Source organism: Erpetoichthys calabaricus, chromosome 3, assembly GCF_900747795.2.
Source record: "Erpetoichthys calabaricus chromosome 3, fErpCal1.3, whole genome shotgun sequence".
NCBI lineage: Eukaryota > Metazoa > Chordata > Cladistia > Polypteriformes > Polypteridae > Erpetoichthys > Erpetoichthys calabaricus.
Window position 1 is genome coordinate 103241084 of NC_041396.2, and position 19239 is coordinate 103260322.

Below are 19239 nucleotides of genomic sequence, written 5' to 3' on the forward strand. Positions count from 1 at the left end.
TATATATATATATATATACACATATCAACATATATATACACATACATATACACACATACATACACACACACATACACATATATACATATACACATACATACATAGTGCGTTGTAACAGGGGCTGTGATTGTTACATGGGTAGGAGACGACAAATCACAGCTTCCCGCATTCTAATCGGGCCTGTGATTGGTGCTTTGACGGATGCCCGGATCCCACAGTATCTCCCCTTAGGAGAGGCGTTAGGCAAGTGTAATTGAATAGTGGTGCTGCAAGTTTAGCTTTACACCTGTTTTTAAGGCTTATTGACTGAAAGGGGCTTTCATGATAAAAGTTAGGGCTTTGCTACAGGATACACCCTCCACAAGTTAAGGAAGTAAAAATAAAGGTATATATTTCTGTTTTATTTAAACCTTTTAAGTTTGTATGCGGGCGGTATGGTGGCGCAGTGAAAGGTGCCAGTTAGGAGACCCGGGTTCGCTTCCCTGCGTGGAGTTTGAATGTTCTCCCCGGGTCTGTCTGGGTTTCCTCCGGGTACTCCGGTTTCCTCCCACAGTCCAAAGGCATGCAGGTTAGGTGCATTGGCAATTCTAAATTGTCCGTGGTGTGTGGGTGTGTGTGGGTGTGTGTGCCCTGCGGTGGGCTGGCACCTTGCCCGGGGTTTGTTTCGTGCCTTGTGCCCTGTGTTGGCAGGGATTGGCTCCTGTATTTAGGATATAGCAGGTTGGATAATGGATGGATGGACATTTGTATGCATAGCCCCATTTGCCTGTTTTCGTTTTTTTTTCTTCCTTCAGTAATATTTCAGCAAACCCAGAGCTTGTCAGTTCAAATCCTGGTACTGACACCACTGTGTGACCCTGAGGAAGTCACTTCACCTGCCTGTGCTGCAAAAAACAAAAGTAATGTAACAAATTGTACCTCAGATGTTGCAAGTTGCTGGAATAAAGGCATAAGTCAAATAGATAAATATGTATTATACACATAGGAACTATTCATTTATTTTCAGTTAAGTCATCTGCAGCAAACCTTTATAAATGAGGGTTTCTCCTTTTTAGATTCTTCTTCATTGAGGTTTTCTCTTGGAGAGCTTTTTTCATTTCATTGAAAATTAAAGCAGCAGCTGCCAAAATATGTAGCTTTCTTATTATTTTTTCAACATTGTGTAAAATAACTTTATAACATAAAAGGTTTAAATACTGGTTATCCTTTTACACTAAAATATTACTAAAGAGATACAAAAAAAGTAAAATGAATATGTTGTTTTTCTTTAAGGAGATTAAATATTACTGAAGAAAGAAAAAAAAAAAACTAAAACAGCCAAATGGGGCTATGCATACGAACTTAAAAGGTTTAAATAAAACAGAAATATATACCTTTATTTTTACTTCCTTAACTTGTGGAGGGTGTATCCTGTAGCAAAGCCCTAACTTTTTTCATGAAAGCCCGTTTCAGTCAATAAGTCTTAAAAAGAGGTGTACTGTAAAGATATTGACAATAAGCTACGCAAACCCACCAAGACATGCAATCGTTTAAATCAAGGCGCGAGTCGAAAAACACCATCCCATACTATTAGTTAACGATTAACACATTTCTATATGTATTGTAAGCATACAATACAACTGATAATATGTTGCGCTTATTTATCTGGTGTACCGACATTTTTGCGTGTTTAACGGCTGAAATCTAACGTGGTTTGTGCCCTTCAGAATGAAAACAGTTTGCATTTACCTTTTTAATAAAAGGCGAGCTTTTAAGCCTGAGAAATCACCCCATAAATGCACACGTTTAATTGCACATGTGTTAACGTCATTTACCTTCGTTCCCGCTTTTGATAAAAGGCGAGCTTTTAAGCCTGAGAAATCCCCCCGTAAATGCACATGTTTAATTGCACATGTGTTAATATGTATGCTTACACAGTATTAAAAGACACTCAACAATTAACGTCATTTACCTTCGTTCCCACGTTTGAGTCGTGCTGTAAATCTCTTCCTTGTTTTCAGTTCACGTGATTACGTAGGAGGCGTGATGACACGATACGTGACTCCGCCTCCTCCATTACAGTATATGGACAAAAAAGAGGTTCCAGTTATGACCATTACGCGTAGAATTTCAAAATGAAACCTGCCTAACTTTTGTAAGTAAGCTGTAAGGAATGAGCCTGCCAAATTTCAGCCTTCCACCTACACGGGAAGTTGGACAATTAGTGATGAGTGAGTCAGTCAGTGAGTGAGTGAGTGAGTGAGTGAGTGAGTGAGTGAATGATTGAGTCAGTGAGGGCTTTGCCTTTTATTAGTATAGATATATATATATATATATATATATATATATATATATATATATATATATATATATATATATATATATATATATATATACACATATATATTTAAGTTTTCAGCACTTTTCTAGTGGGATGATTTGAAGACTTTCTTTATAAACAACTTCAATTCTGCTCCAGATGAATGTATTAAAAGTGTATGTCTACTGCTCACTACAGTACATATCACTGACTGCCAGATGATGTGCGATTCTGACCTGCGCATTCACAACATCAGTGTTAAGTGACCTGGCAGCATTCATGATGATTTCATCTTCAACAGCAGCCAGCAAAAGAGCTCAACTTACAGTGAAGTTCATTCTTGCCAATCATGAGTATTACTTGCCAGAACCATTTCTACTATTAAAAGCCTTACTTACTCCTTGATGCTAACAAATCATTAGAATTTCTAATATAAATATATTTAGAAGTCATGGAACATAAATAATAAAGTATCACATCAAATTAGGAGACTGTATCATCTGTTCAGTAATGTTATTTCTTTCTGTGTCAGTTCACTTCAAATTCTGACTAGTGAAGGTTGAAAGAGATGAGTTGCGCTTTCCAAATGTTTTACTTGAGTGTTAGATAAAACTGTTGAACAGCTGTGCACTAAACTCACAAAGTGATGTCTTTAAGCAAAATCATTCTGAAACTGATCAAAGTTATTTTAATTCAAAAGGCTGCACATGAGTGCTTATTTTAGTAAAAGAGAGAATGCTTAGAATGATTTGAATTATACAGTAACAACAATGTGGAAATTTAACTGAATATCAGAGCTAAATGCCAAGCACAGAAAAAAATGCTTACTTATAAACAGTGCTGTTTTGGCACAAAAATTCTGGTGGGGTCATGCAGACTTGGAAGAGACTGATTGACAGAAAAGGTGCAGCCATCCTGATAAGACATGCAAATGGGGTGTTTCTCTTAGTATGAATATGTGAATACGAGTATGTGATAGAGAGAGATGATCAAGTCCTTAAAGAGTAAAGCTTATGAAACCTACTACTCTGCTTAAGTCCATTGACCTTGATACAGGTGGGGGTATGCAGAGACAACTGGATAAGAAGACCATCTCCCGGCAGGAACAAATGGATGAAAAGATGAGACATCTCTACTTCACTGCAGGAAAGGAGCTATATAACTAAAATGTATTATTACCTTTATTATTAAAGTCAACACGTTATGTCTGGTTATAGCTACCGGCATCCATCTACTGTAGATCACCATGCCACCCTCTCTGACCTTGGCATCACTGTGACTACTCACACATGGTTTTAATCCTACCTCTCAAGTAGATCCTACTGTGTGTCCCAAGAGGAGAGATATCAAGGATGCACCAGGCAAGCACAGGGGTACTCCCAAGATTGGTACTGGGTTCTCCCATCTTCTTTTTGCACACCACCTCACTAGGCCCTATCATTCTGTCTCATGGTTGCTCATGTTAGTGCTATGCTGATGACACAAAGCTGTACCTGTCATTCCCTACAAGTGACCACACGGTATCAACTAAAATGTTGAGATTTCTCCCTGATATCTCAACCTAGATGAAGGAAAGCTATCTGCAGCTCAACATGGCAAAGATGGACTTCTCATCTAGCAAATCTATTAAACACCGGATCTCTGTTCATCTTGACTCGTTATCGCTAAAAACCTACCAAGCTCTGGCCTCGCTAGGTCATATGTTCTGGCGCTGCCCTAAGCAAGACCTTTTTGGGTAAAGATATTCACTTAGTTATCTAACAATAATGGATTTGCAATTATTCATAATGCTCTTGTGTTTGGAGTAATACTGGATAGGATTAGACTATCTAATGATAAGTTCACAGTAATATCCTACACCACATTGTTACCACATCAACAAATTTTACTCAGCTGGAATTATTCTAATGCACCCTCTGTAACTCAAATATTTTATACTACTTAAAAACCAGGGAAAAAAAATCAAAATCAAATTTCTTTGCATAGAACTGTGCACAGCTTCTTTAGAATCTGTCAAAAATGTGTTAATGTTATTCTGGAGTATGCCTGCTGGGCTCCAGCCAATGTCTCAGTTTAACTGCTGTTGTTTTAATCAATATGATAGACTTTTTGTTAATAACGAGCTGAATCGTAAACTCTGCTTTGATTGTACTTGGGAGTTGACTGATTTTTTTTTTTTGCTTTTGTGTTTATAACAATGTATGTTAGATGGCTCTATTCAAAATCTTCTACTGCAGAGCACATTTCTGGAAATACTTTAATTTAAAAAAAGACTTTCTGCTTTATATAGAATTAAGATAGCCTATACTCTAGTATTTCTCTGATATTTGTATTTCTGCATTTAACTACCCTTTAGTCACTGAAATGTTGTGAGCATTCTTCTGCATCTTTTTTGTGCACACACCTTGATTATTGTCTGTTTGTCTCCAAATTGCTGGCTGAGTGAAATCAGCTCTTGCAAGCTTCTCAGGAAGCTACGTATTTGATTTCACTGTGTTTTTAGGCATGTTTAGTGTTCTGCTAGACAAGAATACCATTTGTATCACTATTTCTGTTTGGTAAATCTCATTTGCTAACCCATTTATGCTTCAGGTGCTGAATTGTTATGCAGTAATTGTAGCGCTGCTGCTTTACAGATTCTAGCATGCTAGTTATGAATTCCACTCCCAAATGATGTCCATGTGGAGTTTGCTTGTACTCCCTGTTTATGCATGGGCTTTTCCCCATGCTTTCTCTTGTATCCTCAAAGACATGCAGTTTAAGATGACTGGCAATTCCAAATTAGCCTAAGTATGTATAGTATGCAAGGATGAGTGACTCTGCAATGGACCAATGGCCTGTCCAGGTCTGTCTCTGGCCTTGATCCTGCTTTGGATTAAGAGGGTTTAGGAAAGACTGATAGATTGATAAATCATGACAACACTCTCTCTGAAGCTGATGCCACATTGCACAACTTATAGTTGTAGGGGATGTCAGACTTGATGATTAGTGTTGCTAATCTTATCACTAGACCATGTCAGATTACCCAAGTAGATTTCACTAGGCATGTCAAATTATCCAACTCAATGAAAACAGCTACACATTTTCAAGTATTGCAAGGTCTACCCTGTTTCTGACAGCAAAAAACTCGCTGCCTGATGAGCTGGTGCTAAGCGAAAGGTTTATAGATACAGCAAGTTAAGATGTAATCTCGGGCTTTTTTTTTTCTTTTTCCCATTCTGTTGTAGAATCCATCCATCCATCCATTTTCCAACCCGCTGAATCCAAACACAGGGTCACGGGGGTCTGCTGGAGCCAATTCCAGCCAACACAGGGCACAAGGCAGGAACCAATCCTGGGCAGGATGCCAACCCACCGCAGGACACACACAAACACACCCACACACTAGGGCCAATCTAAAATCGCCAATCCACCTAACCTGCATGTCTTTGGACAGGAAGTAGCAAATAGAGAATTAAAACAAAGCTGTGCCATTCTCAACAATGCTCTGTTTGACACAGTAACACTGTGTACTTTCAGCCAACAAATTATTCAGCAGAAGTGTGTCAAGAAATACTACTGGGGTTCCTTTATACCAACAGCAGTATTCGTTTATAATTCCTCACTGTGACTGTGACTGCTTTATTTTAAATTTTCTTCCTTTTTAGTCATTCTAGTGTGAGTTCATACCATATTGTGTGTGTGTGTACATATTTATTTTTTTGTTTATTTATGTATTTATTTAAAGAGCTTCTGTAAAAAGCCCATTTTACCTCTGGGACAAATAAAGAATATTATGAGATGTTTTTTCTCTTATCTTAACCAAATGTATAATATGTCAGAGTCATTCTCAACAAGTACAGGGTAGATAGAACAAGCATTGATATGTTTTGGTAAAGCTGGTTTAAAACAGACAATATTCAGGAATTAAAAAACGACTTGTGAAGTGTGTCTTTAAATGGCTGCTGTAAACTTGGTATCTGAGAGAAAGTGGGACTGTCTATAAATGAGTTAAGGGGAACAGTTAGCAAAAGGAAATTTTATTAAAAATATAGGTTCAATAAAAGTGCTTCATTGTAGCAGTCTCAAGGATTCTAATATTCACATTGCCTGAAGATGATGATTTGTTTTTTTATTACATGTCCATAGGAACAAAACTAGCCTTGATCCGGCACACACATACTCACACTTGGAGACACTGATAAAGAGTCTTGATGAATTGATAATAAAGATGATAAAGTATATATTAAGCAAATAAAGAAGGCCAAAAAAACAATTAGTAAACAACATGCACGCAAAAGCCCTCCCCAATTCTCTGACAACGATAATTGCACAAATATAACTGAATGTAACACTAGGTACTACACAGTAAACAATTAACACTTATGATAAAGTCCAAACACAGTCCAATACAGCAGGTACAGATGGTAATGATGTGTGGATTGAAAAACACCTATGAACAGCCGTCTAAATGAAATGTAAAGTTTTGTCCTACCAGGTTCCAGCTGCAGCATGAAGATTTGGTGTGATTGGGACCACTTCGCAAATGAAGACGGATCCAATGAAGATAAAATCACAAAAACAAGCATGCACGAGACAAGCACATACATCCAGACAGAAACTAATCCACAGTGGTTGTAATTGTAATCCAATACAGTGTGTTGCGTACAAGTAGAAAAAAACAAAACAGATGGTTGTGAACCCCGATGCATCTTCTTGGCCCTTTTTTAAAGAGGTCACTTTCTTAGCTTCATTCCCAGCAACCACAGCGACTCTGAAGCTGCCAAATGGTGTAATACTACTACTAATGCTGCTGCTGCTGGGAGTTTGAGGAAATTTAAGTAGTGCTTACAACTTTTGCACTTGCCCTAAGTATGAGCTGTTATTAATCAAAAAGTAGGATATACAACATTGCTGTTATGTCCATGAAGATTTTTTTTCCATTTCAGGGTTATCATCTAAATTGTTATGGCCCAGAACCAATTAGTCATTTTCAGTCCTTCACTTTTTCTCTGCAATTTTTTTCCAAATATTTCTTTAAAATAAATACTTCATGATGTACACACAGGTGTAGTTTTGACCCAATTTGATGGTGAACTAATGGCTCTTGCCATTTGCATCTCCTTGTTATCTGGCAGCAGGTTCAAAATCCAACACACAATTATAAAGCAGTACATGAAGTTATTTAAAACTAAAAGAAGAAAATAAGGATTAGAAATTGTAACAAGTGAATCAACTAAAATAAAGAACAGAAATTCAACAATTGCTGGCTAATAATTAAAAAAACGGACTGAAACAAATCCTGAAGACACTGCAGCCTTCCTGGACTGAACTTGAAGACACCTGAGCGACACCATTAATGTTACTAGACAGCTGAAAAAATACTTTTGCACAATCCCTGTTGCAACGAAAACAACTTTGAAACACTTCTAAATACTAAATAAATAAGTTGAATTTTGAGTTGGTGGTGTGCAAACTTTCAACAACGACATTTATTTTTATAGCACATTTCCATACAAACAGTGTAGCTCAAAGTGCTTAACAAGCTGCCAAAGAGAAAGTAACAAGAAGAGAAAAACAAATAAGATTAGGCAAAAATATTAAAGAATAAGTAACAGAGAAAAAACAAATCTATATCATTGTATAAAACAAATATATAACTAGTAGAAAAAAACCTCCAATTAACCTTAAGAAAAAAATACAAAATCATGGGTTCCGAGGCCAAAAGACCGCACAGTCCCCACTGGGCATTCTATCTAACCTAAATGTTCTGAAGTCATTCCTCTGTGTTTCCAGGCTTCATCTGAAAGGATTCAATGAAGTCGGTCATGTGGACAGCTAAGGCACCCACCTCCATCACAGGTGCCTTGATCATGTGGTGGTGGGGCAAAACACCACCACAGAAGATCCAGAAAAAACAACAGAGAAAAGTAGAGATTATAATTGTTATAATTTGTTAATGAGATGCATATTTTGATGTAGATGACAAAGATGAAAGACTAAGTATATAGTATAATCATTGAGAGAAATCAGTGCCAAGAGTGATTGAAAACAAGGAGCAAATGTCTTGAACCAAGTGAAGAAAATGACAATGTGTCCAGTTTGAAAGAACAGAATATATCATTACATTGTTTGGCTCAGTATAATACCAATGGCTTTAGAATTGTTTAGGGTCCTGATAAAGTGACCCTTATGCCATTACTCCGGAAAGAGGAGAACAAAATGGGCTTTAAAAGATGGTACATTATTGTATATTATAGCTTTAAAAAAGTTCTTTGATTGTGTATATACTTCTAGTTTTACTCCAAATTTTAATCCTGATACAACATATATGCCTGTGATTTTTTTAACTGTTTAGAAGACATGTTTATGCATAATGAGTTACATTACACTGTACATATTAAGTTACAAAGGTACTATGGTCACACATTTGAAATTTTTTAAATAAGCGTATTATTATTTCCCCTTGGGATTAATAAAGTATCTATCTATCTATCTATCTATCTATCTATCTATCTATCTATCTATCTATCTATCTATCTATCTATCTATCTATCTAAATACTATTACTGCCTCCAATAATAAAATGAATATTTTGAAAAGCATTTATAAAAGAACAAATATTGTTAAAAGTGCAAGTGATTATTTTTATTTCTCTTTTTTCTGTTTTCTTGTAGTCTCAACAAAAATGCATTGTAGTATTTGCCTTGGTATGCTGCTTTGCAGTCCTGGTTGCCTTGATATTTTCTGCTGTAGACATTTGGGGGCAGGATGAAGACGGAATCACAGAGAACAACTGTAACACAAACTGTCGGTAAGAGGTAACAAGAGAAATTATTATATATGGAAGCTGAATTCATATACAGTATTTGTTATTCTAAACATCATACAGAATTTTGATTGTTATGTTGAGAAGATAGATGGGGACAATATTATGAGGACTGTGCCGAGAGTAATAATCATTTTGTAATTGCCATGAAATGCCTAACAATATTTAAATGTTCAGTATAGGAACAGTAACTAGTAGTTATCTGTATTCCCTCATACCAAACAGAAAAATAATGTCACTCTCCTCAGTTTCCTACATGAAAAAAGTAAATATGGACATTTTATATCATCTAACACAGGACAGAAGATGCATGATTAAAAAAAAGCAAAAAAAAAAAACCATAATGATAGAATGAGATAGCCATGTTCTTCCTTGATTTTCTGAGTATACTGTACAGCCACACAGTGTAATGATTATGATGATAGCAAAGCCCTATTTAGCAAAATAATCTAAAAATTAAGCCAAAGAATGATCTAATACTGGTGGTGTGGTAAGATTGGACCACCACCAGAACCAGTAAAATACAGACCAGTATCTATGATTATATTCTTCAGGAACCCCATCATGTAGAGATCTCATTCTTAAGTGTAGAGCAGATCTTTGGAGCTGTGGCATTTACTATCACCTTTAGGAAGGTCTTCTTGTCCTTACTGGATAGAAGGACCCTCATTAGATCCATGACAACGTATTTTCATGGTGCTGTTCATGTAACTAGTTGAAGCCGACCAGCAGGCACCATGCAGAATAGTGTATTGTTGGAATACGTCACAGCAGGTGACATGAGACCAGACATCCTTATGAACAGTCAAACACTGTGTCATGTACCTAGTTGAAGCTGACCAGCAGGCACCATGGAGAAAAATTAAGCCAAAGAATGATCCAAATCTGTTTCCCACTGTGTTTTTCTCAGAAATGATACAAACATCCTGAACTGTGAACACCCCAGGGATTGGCCTGGAATGGTCATTGCTGATAAATGACTTTTTACCATGTAATCGACAAAGCTCATAAAGCTCATAAAGATGCTATATGAAGCTGCTAACAGCTGTCATTCAATGACAGTATTCATAGAAAGTTTATGATCATAATGTGCTTTATGTTGGCATATAAAGAATGTCTCAAATATACTTTTGGAACAATGTAGACAATCCGAGTGCTTAAGTTTCCAAAACACCATGGTTAGGATATATTGTTCCTGACAGGAAAAATAAATATCACTAACTGAGTTGGTGGTTGAATTCAGCTTTTATAATGAGAATGGATAAACAATAAAATAAAGAAGCACACAAAACAAAGCAAATTAGTCATTGCCCATGTAAATCAATAATGAACGTTACGGTCCAACTAATCAGTTTTTATTAAATGAAAACAAAGTTGCATGCTTGTCTAGACAAAGTAGAAAGATGTGTAAAATGGACATTTTTTTTTTAATATTTACAGAAAAAAACAACATTGTAAAATTCAAATCCAAGGCAGTTTCTAGAGTCATTGTGCATAAACATATATTTTGTGGCTTGTGGTTTTTATAAATGTTAAATGGATACCAAAAAGTAGTAATTTAAAAAATAGCACACTTTTCAAAAACAGATTTGTGCAGTGCCACAGAACCTCAGGAAACTGAGCTTTATCCCCAGTTTGTGATTTTGTCTGTCAGGAGTTTGCACATTCTCCCTTTGTCCATATTGTTTTCTCTTGGCATCTCCCATTTCATACAGCATACCAAAAATGTTTTTAGATTCACTGGAAACTTGGATTTTGTTAAACTTTGCTGTTAACTTGTGCAATGCCACGTTTAAGGCAAACCAGAGTTCAGGCTCCACTTTGTCCAACCCTGATAGTGGTCTCAGATAAAGGATGCTATCATTTTCTTCAAGGTTCTGTTTACTTGCTCTGTGCAATTAGTTTGAAGATGGTAAGCGGTGATGGTTTCATGCACTACCTCACTTCTCTTCCAGAAGTGTTGCACCACCACCAGAACCAGTAAAATACAGACCGATATCTGTGATTATATTCTTCAGGATTCCAATCATGTAGAGATCTCATTCTTAAGTGTAGAGCAGATCTTTGGTGCTGTAGCATTTACAAATGGGAAAGCTTTATCCATCTGGTATAGTAATCAATAACACCTTTAGGAAGGTCTACTTGTCCTTGCAGGATAGAAGGACCCTTATTAGATCCATGGCAACATATTTTCCTGGTGCTGTTCATGTAACTAGTTGAAGCTGACCAGCAGGCCCAATGCAGAACTGTGTATTGTTGGAATATGTCACAGCAGGTGACATGGGTCCAGACATCGTTATGAACAGTCAAACACTGTGTCATGTCCAGGATCTTAGATAGTGTTTTAATCCACCCAAGATGGGCAACAATTGGGCTGTCTTGATAATAGTGTACAAACTGGCTTTCATTCTGTAATAATTGTTGTTTTTTTCAGGCTTCTTGAAAAAATAAATAATTTTACTGTCATGCCAAAACACCACTATATTTGGTGATGTGTGCTGCCATTTTGAGACATTAGTTTTAAAAGTTGCTAACAGTTCTTTCCGAGACTTTGGACATATGTAGTGTTAGTATGCTATTCTTTTGATTGCTATTCTCTGCAGTTTATGAACTCTCTTTTTGCTTGTAAGCACTATGGTTTTTGATTAGCATTTAGAACTTTTTTGAAAGATCAGTTTGAGTTTTTTATAATGACCTTGGCTTGCATTAGTGACTCTGGATCCTTTCATGTAAAAATCCTTACTATCTCTTTCTGAGTCAGTATACATAAATAACAGCAAAAAAAGCACTGCTGTTTTTCTCAGTTGCAGGGTAATTGTACTCAGTTCCATGTAGTGACTGTCAAGCATATAGTATAACCTTTACTTCATTATCTTCTACATTGCAGAGGATTGGAGACCCTGGTCAATCACTTCATTGTGAACATGAAATATGATGGCAGTAGTAGGCTGTACCAAGATCAGCAACAATGTTAAAGCCTTCATCAAAGCCTTGACATGCTAGTAACCACATCCAGGGGAACTTCTCTGTCAGCAGCTGCAATTGATGATCTGAAGCATCAGTGAACCATTAGATACATTTGTGAAATCACTGGGCCTTCTTTGGAAAGTGCTGGAGACTTTTAACCTTCTGCGACATTGAGTAAACCATGAGTGTCTTGATTTGTTTGGGGTCAATTTACATGCTCTGTACAAACACCGCGTAGGAAAGTGATTTGTTCTTGCAGACATCTCCATTAATTGATGCCAAGGGTAAGATAAGCCTTGTTATAACTATGAAAGAATTTATCCTGATCCTTCAGATGTTGTTAACACTAGAATTACCAAAGCCTACAAAAAAACTCGTAATCCCGGCCCACCTTAAATTCCTTCACACCTCTCCGTCAGCGTCTTTTGTGTTGTAAATGTGTTGATAAGCCCAAGCAGCAAGCAGCCTGCTATCCCATCCCCCCGTGCACCACCACAATTCAATTCGCAAAGAAGGTTTTCAGTGCTCAATGTTTATCTTGGAGTGAAGTGCTGGAGTTGTAGAGGGTAAATAATATATCGTCATTTGGAATACATACACTTCATGTGTGTTCAGTGTCTACAACAATCTATGTAAACACATTGTTAAAACAGAAACTTTTTCATGTTTTAATAATAACTGACAAAATGTTGACATGAAATGTATAATGTGTGAAGCCTGAAGACCAAATATCAAATATACACTTTCACAAAAGGTACAAGTATAACAAAACAAGAGAGAGCTGTAGAACCTGATTATATTATCAGTATAAATAAAGCACATCTTTCCCACATTATAACCCACTATTTTTGATTCCAAAAGGCATCAACACTCTCTCTCCCCCCCTACCCCATGCAGTGTCTCAAGAATTTCATAATCATGGACAGATATCATTATGGGTCTCTTTTTCAGCACCCTGTAGCCAACATAGAATTAACATGTTCCGTCCGGCTTCTGTACAAGTAGCACAGGAATAGCCCATTATTAACAGGGGGGTTGATGACCCAATCAGCCAGCATTTGCTTAGACCACTCCTTAATTACTCTTCTTTTGGGAGGTGAAACTTGATCAGTTCTATATTGGACAGATTGCCTGTTTGAATATGGTGCCATACCACACTTGTAATGAAGTCAGATGATGTGTGCCAGACTCATATGATGATGTGGGCCAGGTGATCCCTAGCTGTTTAAGAATGTTTTCTTTTACTATTTTGAAAAGTGCCACCAACTGCATAAACTAGTAATTTAAGTTATTCCAGATCAATTCTATCAGAGTTTTCTGACAAACTTGTGCACCCTCATCCAGACAGATGATACTCTTGCCTGTGATGGTCTGGGTTGCCCCAAGTTCCCAGGTCACTTCCTGGAGCCACTTACATCCAGAACCATCGACAGTCGGAAACCTAGATGAGCCGGGCAAATGAGGACACACACAGTCAGGAAGGGGTTGGTGCAAAGTGCTTCAAGTGCTTTTAATAAAAAAACAGCAAGCAAACAATGTTCAAAGTGCAGTGCATAAAAATGAACACCATTAAATAAATAATCAATAAAACCAGTGAACAATCCATGAGTTAGAAATTCAATAATTCAAAGATACAATCTAGATAAAATAACTTAGTTATTGGGTCCTTGGTCTTCTTTCAGCCTTTAACTGAGCCCACGACACCATAGTCTTGCTCAGCCAGCGGAAACACCAACAGTTGCAGTTCTCCTCTCTGACTTCCATTTTGGTGTCTTAGAGTAATTATAACGGCATTGATAAATAATTTGTCTTTATTGCGTTAAGCACTGATAAATAATTTGTCTTTATTGCGTTAACTTTTACAAGTACCATACATTTACACAGACTGCTACAGGCTCAGAGCAAACGCATGTTTTTATTATATCAAATATGTTAGCTTGAAAATGAAACACACATGAAGGCAAAGATCTTTATTTTGTACTGACTGATATTTGGTCTTCATAGTCTTTACGCATTCAAAGCGACATGTCGTTTGAACAATTTTTCTTCATTTGGTTTCATTCTTGGATCAAAGCCAAATTGTTTTGTTACTATGAAGTGAAGTACAAATATTGTTTTCAGATTAAACCATGGAATATAAAATAAACACTTTCACAAAAGGTATGATGAAAATAATAAATCAGAATAAAAAATTGTTCAAATAAGATGTTGCTGAATGTGTGCAGACCTGGAAGTCCAAATAGCATTTCCAAATAAAGTCATTTTCATGCATGTGTGTGTTTCAAATTCAAGCAGCCATATTGGATATTGGATATAATAAATGCATTTCTATTGAGTAACAGGCTGTGTAGGTTTGTTAGTTGCAAAAATTAATGTTAAACAGCAATTTAGGTCTGTGTGCTGGTTAACGCCACATAATTGCAATTATCAAAAAAGTAAAAATTCACATTCACATGGTTATATCTGATATAATAAACTCAAACTTTTGCCCTATGTCTACAAGACCTTAACATTTCTTGTTTCTTTGTACATTTACATAGATCATTGTAGATACAGAACACACAGGAAACAAATGTACTTCAAATAATGATAAATCATTAATAATATATCTCCCTACAAGTTTTTGCCATATAAAATCTTCAAAGCAGACTTGAGCTGTAAGTCAGAGGATTCAAGCTGGTGGTATTAACCAGATAGTCTAAGGCCGGGTTTATACTTCACACGACGCATGCATCTGCGGACGCTACCGGTACACAAGTGGTGTACTGTTTATACTTGCATGCATACTTTATGTAAATCTGGAGGATTCTATCAAGTGGCAGAGATATCTTCTCAGTGAGAAAACAACATTTGGCTTCGCTGCGTTGTGAATTGCCAGAAACATACATTAAATTTCCAGGACACCTCACCACAATATCTCTGAAAAGGATGGATGTTTAATGATTATATCCATCAATCCAGGGATGCGCCCATTCCAGCTAGCATCGGGCATGAGGCAGAAATGATCCGTGGACGGGGCATCAGCTCATCGTAAGGAGAATACAAGCACACACATACACTAACCTCATTTTAGCATCACCAAATTCCCAAACCTGTACGACCGTGGAAGGAAACTGGAGCACACTATGGATACCCACGTGGAAAACATGCAAACTCCATACAGGGAACACAAGGGATGTGACTCCTGTGAAAGGATCAGACTCGACACACTTAAAAAGGTTTTGGCCAGCCACCCGTATATTATCCCTGGCTGCAATGGGTTTGTTTTTTAGAGAGATATGTCTCTGTTGGAGTCCAGACATGAACTGCTGAAGGTTTGGAAAGATGGCGGTTTTAAGTGATCAGACCGGAAGTGATGCATGGGGGAACCGGAAGTGACCCCCTTCTGACGTCATTCTATACACTGGAACCAGAAGAGACGTCGTCCTAGGCGCCAGAACCCAAAGTGACGTCTTCAATGCTGAGTCAGACAGGTTTTCCCGCAGCTGGTCAGCAGAAACAACAGGAGAAAGTGGTATTAAGTATAAATCGAAGGATTCTAAATGTGCAGAGAGCTGGAATATCATAAATTTAATATGTTCTATGTGGCGATCACTGGCTGCTGCTGTTCACAGCACAGGAGGAGGCCTCAGAAGCACGTAGCGATTAACAAGTTTGGTCAGTTTTAAGCTGATGTTTATGAAGTTCTACTTTAATGAAAAAATAAACTGTTAAAAGTCGAATTTTCCACTTTAATCATGAAATAGACCTTCTTTTTCTTCACTGTGTCCCTAATTTTTTTTCTGTTGCTCAAATACATTATGAAGCTGTTGCAAAGGTGGAAAAAAAAAGTAAAAAAATGTAAAGAAGATGGTATGTGAGACCTTTAAAAAGTATTGTGTCATTACGATGGGGAATATGTGATGCTTGCACTGCCTTTGCAGGAAATAGATGAAGAAAATAACCATGAATACATCTGTATGTCAGCATTTAAGTTTGCTTCACTACATCGAACCATTCATCAAACATCGAAGCACGCACGTCAATCCTGTAGGATCTGCAAAGCAGCTTGCTGTCACATGTTGATAGTAAACAGACTCTGCCGTCACGTTCCAACTTGAACACACTGCACCCCCTGACTTTTTGCTGCTAGTGCAAATTGCACATGCGTTGTGTTAATTTCTGAGGACATGCTCAGAGGACACGTCAAATGAGCGCTGGGAACACTTGGCAGCCATGATACGTGCACATATGCGTTCTGACTGTGAAGCATAAACCGGCCCCAAGTGTCAAGAGTGGCAAACAGCTGGCTGAATGGGGGATGGGTCAATGCAGGTTCAGTGCTGCTAGTTGAGACATTTGCAAAACAAAGGGGGCTATCAGTGGGCAATCTTGTGATGTGATAACGCCATACGAATTTCCTTGCGTGGGATTTTAGTGTTAAACTATCATTTTAGACTTTCATTTCAGTTCTTGGATGTGTTCTGGATGCACACAACTACTGTGGAAACATGGGTAAAGATGTCAATTACATAATTTAGACAATTGAAGTGATGTGATGTAAGTAGACAGAGATCTATAATCAGTGCAAGGAAAAAAGGAACAAGAGAACTAGAGGAATGCATGATGAGAGTAAATAATTAAAAAACCAGCACTTATAAAGGTAAAATTAGTAGAGAAGTGAAACCATAAAGATGAAAACTTAAGTAACGAGAGATGAGAGAAGAGGATGTAGGAGGACAGAGACAAAGCATAGGAAACACTAGACAAAGGGTCACAGATGAAACTGAGAAACGAGGAAATGACAAAGTCTGTTTTAAATATCCAGTCTAATGAAGGATGCTTAGGTGCATTTTCTGACATGCCAAAAGGCCTGAAAAAGAGACAGTGATGCATGTGTGCAGAGAAGAGCATTCTCTCTCAAGGAATCTAAAGTTGCTTTTGAAACACTAGAATTTATCAAAAAAGGCAGCTGATCAAACTCCTGTAAGATAAATAATAAAACCCAATCAGGAGTACACTTTTTTACGTAGAATTTTGTCAGGTCTGGAATTAACTGAAAAGCAATCCTGCTGAAACAGATGTCTTGCAATCACCTAATAACCAAAAGAATTAGATACTGAGACAGTTCGTTTCCCATGAGCAAAATGAGCTAGTTGTATTTTCATTATGGCACATTAAAAATTTAACTAGTCTCAGTTTAATTTAAAAAATAATCAGAAAATAGAGCTGAACTACCTAGGCTACAACACGGCAACTTTAGCTTGTATAACTAACGGTCCTATTTGATCTTTAACTATTGTCTATTTATACTTTGAAGGCTCTTTATAAATAAAGAGTTAACCTATATTTTACTCTCTGTGTACATGTGTATATTTCAATGTATCACAAGAACAGGATACTTTCCATTGACTAGACCAGTGTTTATCAAACTTTTTGCGACTGCCATATGCAAAAACAAAAAATGTAATCTATGGAAACCCTATGAAAATTAAAAAAAGGACAAAAAACAAGGAAACTGCAGAATAATCAGTTACGTGAAAAATATTTTAATCAACTAAATATTCATAAATACATGTATATATTTATATAAAAAAATGTTTCATGTTTCAGACAAGATAAATTGTAAAGGATGTGCTACCACTGTATGATCATCAATATATGGCGTACAATTTGTTAAAGATACTCTTAATGTATGTGTCATGTTTAGCCTGTTTTGATATGTTGTTTTCATTTTAGTCATGGTTGAAAATTTACTTTCAATTACGCACACAGAAACAAACTGTAGTGGATCTTAAATGCTTACGAATGTAAAAGTCTACAATCACTGTGATGTTTTTTTATCTAAAATTAATCAAGAAGTAAACTAGTCTTCAAATTCTTTAACATAATGTCTGAGGAAAAACCAGCCAACATATCTTTATCATTCATAAATAGATCATTCTTTATTTTTTCCTTGAGATTAAATGGATCCAGAACCCACAAAACTCTTCTTTTGAGTCCCGACTTTCAGGAAAATAGTCTTCAAATTTAACTAATTACTTTTTCTAAATAACTGATCACATTATGTTTTAGCTGGTTAAAACTGTATTCTTCACTTCACATTTCTGCATCATTCATTGTGTCAGCTAAAGGTTTTGAAGTTATCAAAGAAGTTGTTTTCAATTCTTTATATCCAAAGTTTAATTTTCTTCTTTGGGCCTTCTATTTTTATTAGAACCATCAAATATTATTTTATGTGTTTCCTGAAGTGATAAGTTCAACGTTTTCAAAACCTGAAGTATGTCTGCGGTACCAATTTCATGTTTCAGTCTGTATCTTTGAACAATGTTGCAGTTTAGTTATTTCTGTTCTGATATCATCTCAAAATCTTTTTTCAAAACTGACCTTACAAAACATCTATGTGCAACAATAATTTTAAAGACAATCTAACTACATTTTTTATTTGTATTAGTAACAAAATAATTAAAAAATAACCACGGTAATATTAAAACATAGTTTAGTTATTGTGCACAGCTAGATGAATGGCAGCTACTGGTAGCTAAGCATGAGTCAAATTTCTCAGTCAAAAAAGTTTGTTTTAAAAAGGTTTAGTGAAAATTTCAAGGCAAACAGTCCACACAAGAATAGAGAAAGGTTGTTACACATGCAGAATAAAAGGCAAGAGAGGAACAAATGTTTCTTCTTTAAACTTAACTTTTTCTTGTTAAACTTGTTTTTCTATACTTAAAGATTAGTTTTTTTTTTATTTACTTCACCTTCAGTACATCCTAAACGTACGGTGATACACGTTCAATAGAGCACATTACATTACACACAATTGGGCACGTTAAGGCACGGTTTGAAACCATGTGCCTCCATGCCTTACTTAGAGTAAAGCAGGTCACTAACTGAGACTAATCTGTAGTCAGAGGGACAAGAAATAGTTAGAATATACCAATTCAGTTCAGCTTTTTGGGGCTATAAGAACCTCCCATATACTATGCACTAATTTATAGGCTAACATTTAACACAACTTAGAAAATACTGCTCTCAACTTAACACAACCTAACATAACTAGCAAATGGCTCTTACAGTGACAGATGCAACACTGTATGAATCAAACAACAGAGACATTTAGTAATTATCATGACAGGCAGTGAGTCCTCTGCTTTCTGGTTTGGGTATGCTATTATCAGGGAGCAAG

General features: G+C 36.6%; 1 protein-coding gene across 1 annotated transcript in view; it reads left to right on the forward strand.

Annotated features, from left to right (window-relative positions):
- The first annotated feature begins 3864 nt into the window (after window positions 1-3864).
- pld5 (phospholipase D family, member 5) overlaps window positions 3865-19239 on the forward strand; it is a 184669-nt gene continuing 169294 nt past the window's right edge. Inside the window, exons 1-3 of the mRNA XM_051924697.1 lie at window positions 3865-4034; window positions 5947-5956; window positions 8956-9092. Of these exons, the coding sequence (XP_051780657.1) occupies window positions 3865-4034; window positions 5947-5956; window positions 8956-9092 (317 nt within the window). The remainder of the gene's footprint in view (window positions 4035-5946; window positions 5957-8955; window positions 9093-19239) is intronic.